This window comes from Bison bison, unplaced genomic scaffold (genome assembly GCF_000754665.1).
Source record: "Bison bison bison isolate TAMUID 2011002044 unplaced genomic scaffold, Bison_UMD1.0 scf7180017864037, whole genome shotgun sequence".
Classification (NCBI taxonomy): Eukaryota; Metazoa; Chordata; class Mammalia; order Artiodactyla; family Bovidae; genus Bison; species Bison bison.
Genome location: NW_011494609.1, coordinates 8,687,323 through 8,699,965, shown reverse-complemented (window position 1 = coordinate 8,699,965; position 12,643 = coordinate 8,687,323). Strand labels below are relative to the sequence as shown.

The 12,643-nt window shown below is 48.4% G+C and overlaps 1 protein-coding gene across 1 annotated transcript in view; it reads right to left on the bottom strand.

Annotated features, from left to right (window-relative positions):
* Window positions 1–12,419, bottom strand: part of TMPRSS3 (transmembrane protease, serine 3) — a 20,800-nt gene extending 8,381 nt beyond the window's left edge. Inside the window, exons 1-7 of the mRNA XM_010834930.1 lie at window positions 12,294–12,419; window positions 11,702–11,840; window positions 6,481–6,591; window positions 5,526–5,642; window positions 5,022–5,145; window positions 2,059–2,184; window positions 325–399 (exon numbers count right to left, since the gene is read on the bottom strand). Of these exons, the coding sequence (XP_010833232.1) occupies window positions 325–399; window positions 2,059–2,184; window positions 5,022–5,145; window positions 5,526–5,642; window positions 6,481–6,591; window positions 11,702–11,795 (647 nt within the window). The 5' untranslated portion in view covers window positions 11,796–11,840; window positions 12,294–12,419. The remainder of the gene's footprint in view (window positions 1–324; window positions 400–2,058; window positions 2,185–5,021; window positions 5,146–5,525; window positions 5,643–6,480; window positions 6,592–11,701; window positions 11,841–12,293) is intronic.
* Between the last annotated feature and the right edge of the window lie 224 nt (window positions 12,420–12,643).

Below are 12,643 nucleotides of genomic sequence, written 5' to 3'. Positions count from 1 at the left end.
TCTCCAGCTCCAGCCCTGCAACAAGAGCCCCCTGCCAGCGACAGGGGGCTCCTGCCCAGGCTAGGGCTGAGGGGTTGGACAGAGCAGGCTGTGCCCACTTTCTGGTGGGGGGAGGGGAAGCGTGAGTCAGGCTGTTGCAGCCACCACGGAGCGACAGAACTCTATGCACTGTGGTCCTGTCTGCTGCTGTGGAGTCTCTCCAGGCTGCCTCCCCTGACCTGGCAGGTGGGGTCACAGAGCTCCCACCTGGCACCCAAGAGGAAGGGCCTGATGGCAGAGTGGTCCAAGCAGAGGGGACAGGAGCCTGTGAGCCAGGGCTTCCATCTGTTCCTCTCTGCAGCTCTGCAACTCTCACCTGAGCACTTCAAGGTAACCACGTGGCCCGAGGTACATCCCTCCCTAAAATGGAAAAAGAGTGTGTTTAATGAAACACCCTAGGCCTCAAAGAGTCAGGTACCACTGAAGTGTCTTAGCACTCACACACCCGAGGCCTGGAAACCAAACACTTTTTTTTTTAATTTAAATCTTGGGCTAAAATAAATAAATAAATAAACTCTATTCCCCCACTCTTGAATACAGATTTCAATTTTTAGTCTATTAAAAAACAACCAAGTCATTAACAACCGGTGACCACAGTGAAGTATGGTGTATGTGTGACCACTGTTGAGTATTTCCAGGCTTTGTATAGCTAATGATAAGAGACATATAAAGAGCTATATTAGATAAACATATACTGGTATCATTTGCTTGTCCATTTTACCCCGATGTACTTCACTGGCCCCTGCGGGACACAGAATGTCCATGGGATGGTGTGACAGGCTCCTCTGGCACCAAATCCTTGCAGCCGGGGACACACGCATGTCAGACAGGAAAACCCACCCTGCGAACCCTCTGTAAATTCCTGCCTCTAGAGCCCAGGCCTGTCATTCAATCATGCAAGAAAAAGCTGATGTCACCAGCCCAGGGTTTTAGGACCCAAGAAATGAACTGTCCCTGAAAACTGCATGTGGGTCCAGGGGGGCGATTGTCAACTCCACGACGGCAGGCTGAAGACTATTGTTTCCTGGAGCAAAGGGTATACTCCTCTTGGGGTTTGGTCCAAGAAATCAGGAAGAGTATGGAATGTGGGTTCAGAAAGCCTGTGGACCTCCTTGCACAGGCAGGTGACCCCTCTAAGCTTCAGGCGCCTGTCATTTATGGATACCTCATTTCACCTTCCTTAGAGATCTCCTGGAGAAAGAAATGGCTACCCTCCCCAGTATTCTAGCCTGGGAAATCCCATGGACAAAGGAACCTGGCAGGCTGCAGTCCATGGGGTCGCAAGGAGTCAGACACGACTGAGCGACTTCACTTTCACTTTTCACTTTCATGCACTGGAGAAGGAAATGGCAACCCACCCCAGTGTTCTTGCCTGGAGAATCCCAGGGATGGGGGAGCCTGGTGGGCTGCCGTCTATGGGGTCGCACAGAGTCGGACACGACTGAAGCGACTTAGCAGCAGCAGCAGCAGCATTTCACCTTCCTTAGAAGATCTCCTGGAGGAGGAAATGGCTACCCTCCCCAGTATTCTAGCCTGGGAAATCCCATGGACAGAGGAACCTGGCAGGCTGCAGTCCACGGGGTCACAAGGAGCCCGACACGACTGAGCGACGGACTGATTGACTGACTTACAAGTTATTTGGAGAAACATTTAATACAAATGGTGAACATTAAAGTACTTTGTAAATAAAGTTAAGTTTCTTTCTTAATTCCTTTCTTTCTAATATTTCCCCTCCTTCCTTCCCTGCCTTCTTTTCCTAAACACATCTGCAGTGCCCACTGTGTGCCCAGCCAGTACCGCACTTACCTGCATCAGGTGACCACTTCATCACCCTTCCTCCGTTTCTCTGCTGGGCTGTATCTGCCTGGTTTGGGGTTAAGTTCCTGTACTCCAGCCTGGTGTGTCCACCCTATCTAACCAAACTGGCCAAGCCCTCAACCTGCACTTGGAGAACACAACCTCATGCTCAAACTCAGTGCATGACTAGACAGAGTGGACCCAGCACCAGCTGGCACTAACCTCGTGTACACCGAGTGGTGTAAAGCAGTCACTTTGTCGTCTGGCAAGAGGTGATTGATGGACACGAAGTCCTCTCGAAACTGCTTTTCGAGAGAATCCACTCTGAGGGTGTCTGAACTCACGTAGCTGCAAGCACATTGGAAATGCAGACCTGACCTGAGAAATTCACTCTGTGCCCCAAATCACCCTGGGCTCAAGTCATAGTGTCAGAGGTATCACACTGTGTGGGGGGGAGGGAAGGTCCTGGTGTGCTCCTAAACCATCAGTGGCTTCCTTCTGCCAACCTAGCAAGGCATTTCAGACCTGGAAGAGTCTGGGACAGCCCCCTCCCTGAAGCCCATTCACCCAACCCTGGCTCCAGGCACATGGGAGAGAGGACTACTTCCTGATGTAGCTAGGTGGACCCCGCCTTGATGCTGCCTAAAGCAAGTCCCAGAAGGGACAGAACATGGAACTCATTGGGGTGTTTTCAGGTGGGCACCAAAATGGGGTTGCTGAGAAACCCAGGTAGGAATGGAAGATTTTCCCAGGCTGCCCAGTGCTGGTGGGGCTCCCGTTACAGAGAGATGGGCAGTAGACAGAGCGCTTTGTGGGGCTCCAGGACAAGTCAATGTTTGAAGGGCCAATGGAGAATGATGAAGAGGACATAATTTTTTTCAGATCAGGTGTTGGAAGAGTTATGACATAGCAGGACGTGGAACAAGCAAAAGACAAAGTTGCTGAGTTGCTTCACTCTTGAACTCACCAACTTATCACACAGGACTTCATCAGGTCGCTGTAAATGCAGAGGGGTGGGGCAGGCGGCAGGCACGGGATGCAAAGTCCAGCCGGGTTTGGTTTGGAGGAAAATGTAATCAAGGCCGTGGCACTGACCCTCCCAGCCTCCCCAGGTATTGCTCAACCCACTGATACAGCAGGTGCCAGGTGAAAGAGCCAGTCGTCACCGAGATGGAGGTCCCAGTGCAGGTGGACTGGGCTACAGGCGGGGCAGTAGGGATGATGCAAAGGGATCCCAAAGGCTGCTACTGGAATCCCACAAATCGTCAAAGTCTCAGTGGTAACAGTAGCCATGACCGCGTCTTACAGGGTGTCCCTGTGGTCCAGGCTGGCTCTGAAGCACTCAGATACTTGAGCCTCACAGCGACCCTCTAAAGCGGGTACTATTATTAGCCTTAATTCTGAGGCCCAGTCACATGACAGGGCTGCGCGTGCACTGGGATTTGGACCCAGGCAATCTGAGTTGTCTGGAGAAGGAAACGGCAACCCACTCCAGCGTTCTTGCCTGGAGAATCCCAGGGATGGCGGAGCCTGGTGGGCTGCCGTCTATGGGGTCGCACAGAGTCGGACACGACTGAAGCGACTTAGCAGCAGCAGCAGCAATCTGAGTTGTCAGTCCATCTTTTCTTTTTACCACAGACCTCTGACACGGGATGCTGTAGTGCACAGGGATCAAAGGAGGGCTTTCAATAGAGAAGTAGAATAAACAAGAATGGATACAGAATAAATCTTAAAACTGGAGCAAGAGATAGGGAAGCAAAGAGCAAGTTTAGAGGGAAGAAAAAAGGACACTGCTGAGGTGATAGCCCAGAATCTTGCATCCACTGGACTTACCCTGAGAGGGAGCAGGGAATGACCATCCGGGCAGATGGGGAGGCGTGAGCAAAGGAATGAGGGGGCCAGGAAGTGTTGGAGCCAGGGAGGGGGGTCACTGGGCCCTTCTGCTTGATGGAGAGGAGGTCAAGGATTCCAGAAGGGGAAATATTCCAAGAGGGAGAGGCAGGGGAGGCAGAAGGGAAGAGGAAGGGACGCCCCCTAGTGAGGCCAAGAAACCACCTACCCAGGAGCAGAAATGTCCAAGGGAAGCTTTCAGCTGTGAGCCATGGTGGTGCGGCTTGTGTGTATATCTGGGTAATTGGTGCGAGTGTGTGTGTGTGTGTGAGAGAGAGAGAGATACGGTGTTGCGTGATGTGATATATACATGGTGTGTAGTCTGTGAGTATGGTGTGTTTGCAGTGTGTATGTATGTATGTGTGTGTGTGGCGTGCAAGCTTCCTCCAAGTCTACGAGGAGTTGAGCCTGTGTCATTTCTGAGGGCAATTGTGGGAGTGATTTGCTATCGTCATGGGCCTAGAAGTGCAGCTGATTCCTGAATTCAGGTCATTGCTGGAGAAGAGGAGGCGGGTCTCAGGGATACAGGCTGGAGGGCAGGTTTCACCGGTTTGGGAGGAAGGACCTAAGAATACGATACTTCACATTTTGCAAGTCCAGGGTCCCTGGACTCAGAGCACTGAGGTTTTGATGCCCATTTCCTTGGGTATAAACAGGGATGTTCACGTTCTGTGGGTAGTATGAGCACTCAGAGCCCGCATGCTTTTAATCCTGAGAATCCGGAGCAAAGGGGAGCAAAAGAGATGTCCTGGGCAGCTGCTTGGGAGTCTAAAGGAAGAAGCCAGGAGAGGAGAGGGGCTGCATCAGGGCCAAAATATGTCGCCCCAGTGCGAAAAGTCACATGGGCAACACAGACGGCTGAAATGCAGAGATTTTACTACAAGAGTTCTTTTTCCTAGTTAGTGCTAAACAATTGTTTTAAATGATTAGACTTCCATTAAATTACTGACTTCTCAAACTTAACTCTCTGGGGTTCCTTGGGAAGTGGGGCCAAGCAGGGTGGTGGCTGGAAGCTTCCCTGCAACTGTGGTCAGAGGAACCGGGGGTTCGGTCTTCAGCTCTGAAGCTCTTTACTGAATGCTTGCACCTAGGATCCTCGCCTGAGATGCCTCCAAACATTCCATGCCCCTTTGTGTGTCAGGACCTTGGTTTGCGCACGCACCGGTGATGTCAGACATCGTGAGGTTGCCATGAGGATATTGAGGTGCCCTGTGGGTGCTCAGATAAACAGCAGCTGTCTGCCCACCTCGTGACCGCTGCTTGTGTCCTGCCTACCGCTGGATGCTCTGAATTACCTTGGAAACCCAAGCTGGGCACAGGCGACAGTCGCATGGTGACTCTTCCAGTCCTCGGCGCACACGGTCCTCCAGGTGGCAGCCGTGAACACCTGGAGCACAGCGTTCTGGCCACTCACACGGACTGGCCGGCACACAGGAAGACAGGTTGTTAGTGCCCCGAAGGGCCCTGAGACCCGGCAGAGTTTCTCTGAAGCCAGCCCAGATCCTCCTGTGCTGAGTCTGACCTTCCCCTGACCAGCATCCCACCCCCACAGGGCAGCCACAGTTCTTATCATCTGGACCTGAGTCTCTTCCAATTGCTTAAGGAGTCCCCCCAACTTAATTTAAGGTCCATATAAGGCCCTCCCTTAACACCCAGCCCAGAGTCTCCTGGGGTGAGTGCCAGTTGGGTCCCAGGTCTTGAGAATGGTGTTGCCTTGGACCCATTTCACAGATGAGGAAGGTCAAGGCCGAATTTTACTGAAGTCCTCCTGCTTCTACAGTGAAAAGGCATGACTTTACCACATCGGTACTCATCCTCCCCGTCTCTGCAGTCTGACACCCCGTCGCATCGAGCCGTCAGCTCAATACACTTAAAAGACGACCGGCACTTGTACTTCCCGGAGCAGTCAAAGTGGACTGAGGAAAGGAGAGGGGGTGTCAAGGAAGGGCTGCTTCAGTGCGCCCCACGGACAACTATGCACCTGCCACGCAGCCTTGAACTTGCTCCAGAGTCATAAAAGCTGCATTGAAACGGCAGCCCTGCCAGTAACCTGTTCCCCTCAGCCCAGTTTCTCTTCTGGATTCCAGAGGGTGGGGCAGCTGCACCCTGCTGTGTCTCCCTAAGTGGCATCAAGCCACAACTCAAGATGAATTTAGACTCTGGAGACTCGAGGTCAACAGAGAAAGTACATGGCTGCGGCTGACTGGCTGAGCCAGTTGAGCAAGAAGCCCTGAGGGTGGACCCTGGCCTCCAGTCTACCTCCTGTCATCTCTGACCCTGGGTGAGAAATGAGGGAACTGTGGACCCCAATGGCGAGCACGTGGAGAGTTAAACTGATCTGAGAGCTCCTTATTTGAGGAGTAAATGAGAAGTTGTTCCCTATCAGAGACCATTCAAATGATGCACTTTCTCCAAAGCTGCTTGCACCTTATTTGAAACCTGGCTTGGCCCAGCATGAATGGCCTCCTTGTCTCCTCCACCGGCTCCCACCCCCTCCTGCCTGTGGGTTCAGTTTCATCAGCTGCCTTTGGACACATCTAACAAGGCAGGCTCCTTAGTGACAAAGCCTCCCGCATGGCCAAAGGCTCTGACTGGGGCCCTCCAGAGTCCTGCAGGCAAATAAAGCTCAAATCAGCAAACCCAGAGAGTGTTTGCCTCAGGCTGTGCAGTGGCCCTGGGAGGAAAGGGGACCTTATGAGAGTCTAAATGCTTAACAAGTATTTGAGAAGCTACTAAATAATGGATGGTACTCACTGCCCAAACCGATGGCCAGCGCTAATATCAATGCAATTATCCCAATGACGATGATGGGAAAGAACTTCAATGGCAGCAGAGACAGGATCTGGGCAGCCACCTCATCGGCATCTAGAAACCAAAAAGTGGGGAGGGAAGAGCAAAAGGCCATGGCACTACAAATTTGAATGAAAGAAAACAAAATTTAACTATTCCTCCGCCTGTCCTCAATGCAGAGAATGTTCCAGCCGAAGAAAGCTGACTCAGGGGAGTGACGGCCTACCAGGGGCACGTTCTCTAAAATTTGAGCCCTATGCTCCCTGACTCCAACCCAGTTCTATTCATTCTCCACTTGGGGATGATCTGATGGGTTTAACTGTGTCCTCCTGACATGTTGACATGTTTATGCTCAACCCCTCATACCTCAGAATATCATCTTATTTGGACATAGAGTCTTTACAGAGATGACCAAATTAAAACAAGGTCATCAATATGGGCTTTAATCGAAAATGATTGGCATCCTTATAAACAGGGGAAATTCAGACACAGACCAATACATGAAAAGGGAAGATGATGTGAAAAGACACGGGCAGAACGCCAGGTGAAGACGAAAGCAGAGACTGGGGTGACTCATCTATAAGCCAAGGAAGGCATGATTATCAACAACCCCCATAATCTAAGAGGCAAGGAAGGATTTCCCTGCAGGTGTTGGAGGGAGTAATGCCCTGTCATCACCTTGGTTTCAGACTTCTAACCTCCAGATGAGGAGGTAATAGATTTCTGCTGTTTTAAGCCATGGAGTCTGTGGTGTTGGTCGCCCTAGGAAATGAATACAGAGGGGAGGTAGGACCCCACCTCTCCTACAGAAGAGGGCAACATGTAAAATCCAAACAGGGTGCTCTCAGGAGAGGAAGAGCAGGGACTTTTGAGAGGGTCACCAGATGGCATGCAGGTCGTTCTCCACCAGTCACGGGTGCAGACACTGATGGCCTTCATTCCAGACCATCTCTTGGAGAGTCCCCCTGCCTGTGCTTGGAAACTCACAACTTGAAGTGAAGAAAGTGAAAGTCGCTCAGTCCTGTCCAACTGTCTGTGACCTCGTGGACTGTAGCCCACCAGGCTCCTCTGTCCATGGGATTCTCCAGGCAAGAATACTGGAGTGGGTAACCATTCCCTTCTCCAAGGGATCTTCCCAACCCAGGGATCAAACTCGCATCTCCTGTATTGAAAATTCTTTACCATCTGAGCCACCCGGGAAGCCCCCTCTGGCAATAAAGACTGTGGTTGTAAAATGATCAGTAGCATTCCAAGTTGTCCAAAACAGAAGAGAATTGGGAAACAAAAATGAGAAGGAGTGAAGAAATAATAGAAAAGGAGAAAAGTGTAAAGAAGAAAAGGGCACGGGGCGGGTGGGGGGAGAGAAGAATGAGGGGACGAGAGAAGCACACTAGGCTTAGTGCCAAGGGTGCAGAGCGGGGTGGAGGAACCACTGGCACGGCCCTTGTTTAGCCTTGGATGGAGGAGCAGGTGGCATGTTCCAGGCTGCACTCTCAGCACCCAGAACAGCAGTGGCCACACTGCAGTCCTCAATAAATGTTAGTAGATTGAAGGGAGGGAGGGAAGAAGGGAGGGATGGGCACATGGATGGACGGATGGATTGTTTCAGGATAATGAAGGTGGTTTTATCTCAGGGTCAGAGACCAGTTCTTTCCAGGATGACCAATTCACTGTCAGCAAAGCAGACTCCTCCCTTCTACCTTCCCTGCCCAGGAGGCCTGCCCCAAACCAGTCAGTCTCCCCACTGAGATGCCCACTCTCCAGTCTCACTTAAAATTCAGCGGGAGCCCTGAATGGCCGCTCATCCTCCTAACTGTTCTGTAGCTAAGAGGGAGATTTAGGAAGTAAGCCCTTACTGTAGATTCAAGTGCAAGTCATTCAGTCGTGTCTGACTCTTTGTGACCCCATGGAATTCTCCAGGCCAGAATACTGGAGTGGGTAGCCTTTCCCTTCTCCAGGGATCTTCCCAACCCAGGGATCGAACCCAGGTTGGCCACATTGCAGGTGGATTCTTTACCAGCTGAGCCACAAGGGAAGCCCAAGAATACTAGAGTGGGTAGCCTATCCCTTCCCCAGGGGATCTTCCCAACCCAGGAATCAAACCAGGGTCTCCTGCATTGCAGGTGGATTCTTTACCAACTAAGCTATCAGGGAAGCCCCAAAGAAAGTGAAAGATGCTCAGTCCTGTCTGACTCTTTGTGATCCCATGGACTAGTTCTTGAGGCCAGATTACTGGAGTGGGTAGCTTTTCCCCTTCTCCAGCAGATCTCCCCAAACCAGGAATCGAACTGGGGTCTCCTGCATTGCAGGAGGATTCTTTACCAACTGAGCTATCAGGGAAGCCCCTGTAGATCCAAAGATTTTCCTTTGGTTAGAACTTTTGTATCAGCTCACGTTTGCCCCTTTACAGCTCCTCAGCCGCATGCCCTGTGGGCCCCGTCCTGGCCCCCCTTCCTCCTTGCTGTCTTTGAGGGCAAGCTTGGAATAAAAAGCAAAAGCATAGTATCTCTCCAAAGAAGGAATGCAAATGACAAACAAGCACAAAAGACCCTTCAATCTCTTCAGAAATAGAAAGAAATAAAAAGCATATTAGACATAATTGTGTATCAACTTTGCAGTGTATTATTAGTAGTATTATTCCTGCTGAAGTCCAGGCGAAAAGAAATAGGTCTCCACTTAACAGTCAATAGGAGTATAATTTGTGTAAACTTTTGGAAAGTCAAACTGGAAATATGTATTGGCAAAGAATCCACCTGCAATGCACAAGACCCTGCTGGAGAAGGAACAGGCTACCCACTCCAGTATTCTTGGGCTTCCCTGGTGGCTCAGCTGGTAAAGAATCCACCTGCAGTGCAGCCAGCCTGGGTTCGATCCCTCAATTGGGAAGATCCCTGGAGAAGAGAAAGGCTACCCATTCCAGTATTCTGGTCTGGAGAATTCCATGACTGTATAGTTCGTGGGGTCACAAAGAGACACGACTAAGTGACTTTCACTTCGCATTAAAAAGCTTAAAAATGGATAGAATATTTGACCTATTAATTTCACTTCTAGGAATTTATTCTAAAAAGTCATCAGAGATGTACACAAATCTCTACAAACAAGTACACTTAAAGGCATGACCTTGATAATATTGATACATGGACACATGAAAATAGCCTAAGTACCCCCAAAAAGGAGCTGGTGAAATAGCAAGTGGTATAGAAATGCTTAAAATGATAAAGAAGAGGACTCGGCAAACTTTTTTGTGAAGGACCCAATTTAAATGTTTTCAACTTTACGGGCCATATGGGTCCCTCTCACCATTCCTCAACTCTGTAGACAGAAGCCAGACAAAATGTGAATAAATGGATGTCTGTGCTCCAATAAACCTTAATTTATAAAAACAGACGATGGGCCAGATTTGGCCCAGGAGCCATTGTTGGACAACCTTAAAAGGCTATTAATTACTTAATGCCATGGAAATATGAACATGATATTTTTAAGTTTCAAAAAAGCTTCAAAATTTTACAAATAGCATAAGCAGACCTCATTTTATCACTCTTTTCCAGCCAATATTGCAGTTTTCATAAATTGAAGGTTTGTAGCAACAGATAATGGCTAATATTATTTAGAAATAAGTTAACTGTTTAATTAAGCTAAAACTCAAGTTTTAACTAGGTATTATGTACATTGTTTTTATACATAATGCTGTTGCACACTGAATAGACTACAGTAGAGAATAAGTTTGACTTTTACATGTATGGGGAAATCAAAAAAGTAATATGACTCAATTATAATATTTGCTTAATTGGTGAATTAAGTGGTCTGGAACCAAACCCAAAATGTCTCTGGGTTCTCCCTTTATATGTCACTTTCAAAGGGAAACACAGATATGTTGATAGGATAGGAAAAAGGCAAGAAAACCTATAAAATGATATAGTGTTATCTCTGAGTAAGAGTATAAAATTGTGGGTCATTTCAAAAAATCTTTTTGATTAACTATATTTTCTAAATTTCTATCATGAACAATGCATTGACTTATTTTAAAAGAAAAGTTTTTAAAAGTTTTTACTCTTTCCTGAAACTAGGAATTAATCACGGAGAAATTTTCAAAAATTAGCAGAAAAGAATATGTATACTGCTATTGGTTTTCATATGATACATATTATACAGTACTAGCAACAATTATATGTCAAATGATGCCAAATGGCCATGTAGATTATACATCTACTTGATGCAAAGTTGTAATCCTATTTTAAAAAAGGGGGCGGCGTGTTTATAAAACCAAGAAAATACAAGGAACAATACATGTCTCTCTCTGCGCTGTAGATGAGCATGTACTTATAGACAAGGACACAGAGAAAATAAAGAAGATAGAAAACCTAGCTAAATGTTGGTGGCCAGGTGATTGCAGGGCACTTTTTTCTTTAATTTGCACCGATGCTAATTTTTGAAAAGTGTTTAAATTGTGTATCTTTTCCCTTACACACCTCTTCTCCCACCTCGCATTCATTTACATCAATTGTCCAAGTGGTTTAGAAGGAATCATATGACAGCCCCCTACACCGTGCTTTCTGGAACCTCAGCAGAGCCCCCACATGTCACTCTGCTTAGCCCCCAGTTCGGTCTTCCTGACCACATCCGGGACCAGGAGCCTCAGATTCCTGTGACAAGTTCTGATAGGTTCTTGCCAAAAGGATCCTAACCAGGTATTAAGGAGCCCACCATTTGCCCAAGCGTTTATGACCCATTTACAAAACCAACTTCCCTTCCTTTAGTTGCTAGAAGCAACTCCGTCACTTGCTGTTGAATTTTAATCTAGGCATCTGACACCTTCAGGGGACCCAGCTTATTTTAAGTTTTCTGGAGGGGCTGGTGACCACTGATTGTCAGGACTTCCTGGAGATCTCAGAGATTTCCTGGCCAGGATCTGACCCCTAACTCCCCAGGAGAAATTGGAGCCTCAATTTCTGAAAACTTCCATCCAGAAAAAAACCAATTGTCTCCAGGGAGTTGTTCAAAGAGGCCTGAACAAAGTGATGGCCTTTTTAATGCCCCTTCCCTCTGGGATTCTGCAAACCCAAGGAAGTGGCCTGTGGATGTGAGGACTCCTGGGGAGATATTTCTACAAGGGACCTTCAGCCACATGGATCATCCGTATCTGGGGGGTGAGGTGGGGGCAGACATCACACCTGGTCCCGCTTACCTGGTACAACAGGACTTATTTTCAAATCGTCAAGGCCGAAAAGTGATCTGAAGGAGAAGCGGGCTTCAGCAGCAGGCGGGTCGTTCTCCCCCATCGTGACTATTTCAGGACCTTGGAGGCCGGGCTGCACCTCCACCCCCTTCTCGGGAAAGAGCAGAGAGTGCTTGCTTCTCTATTTAGAGTATTCACATCAAAAGATTCTTTGTTGAGAGAAATCTTTGAAATCTGACAATCCACATAAAACGCACTTGGTCCCGATAAATCAAAACTATTTGTCCGGGGAGAATGCATCTTTTTTTTTTTTTTTTCTGAGCCCCAGCAGATAACAGAGAAACGTCGAGAGAGAGCAAAAAACTATGAACATAATTCTTCCAAACATGATTTTCCCAGTTTGCTCAACCAATTTTCAGCTCAATTGAATAGCACGTCGTTAGAGATATGCCGGTTTATCATTTAGAAGTCATTGTGCCGTAATTTTTCAGAAGATAAATTACTTTCAAACACTTTCCTCCTGTCTTTCATCCCCCATAAACTTGACCTTTTGCCTGCACAGGTGATAACACATACCGTAGTCATAAGTTTTGATACTTACATGATGTCTGTGTCCCTAAAATGCAGACAGCACCAGGGAAGGGATGGTCATCCCCAGTATTTGGAGCTTCCCATAAACACAACCCTTTCCTGGCTCGCACAGGCTTGACCTAATTAAGGATGGGAGTATCCTTGGCCTCTGAGTGCCCAGGCCCCCCTTCCCTCGCAAAGGGAGGAGTGGCTGGGCACTGACCATAGGCTTGCATCAAAGCTACACTGGAGCTCTGTTCCCACCAAAAGAATTCCACTTGTCGCGAAGCTGGACAGGTGAGAAACCTTTGGAAGTCATTTCCAGTAACTCAAAGAAGGATGGAGGGGGCAAGGAAGGGGCCTAATGTTCCCAACGAAATT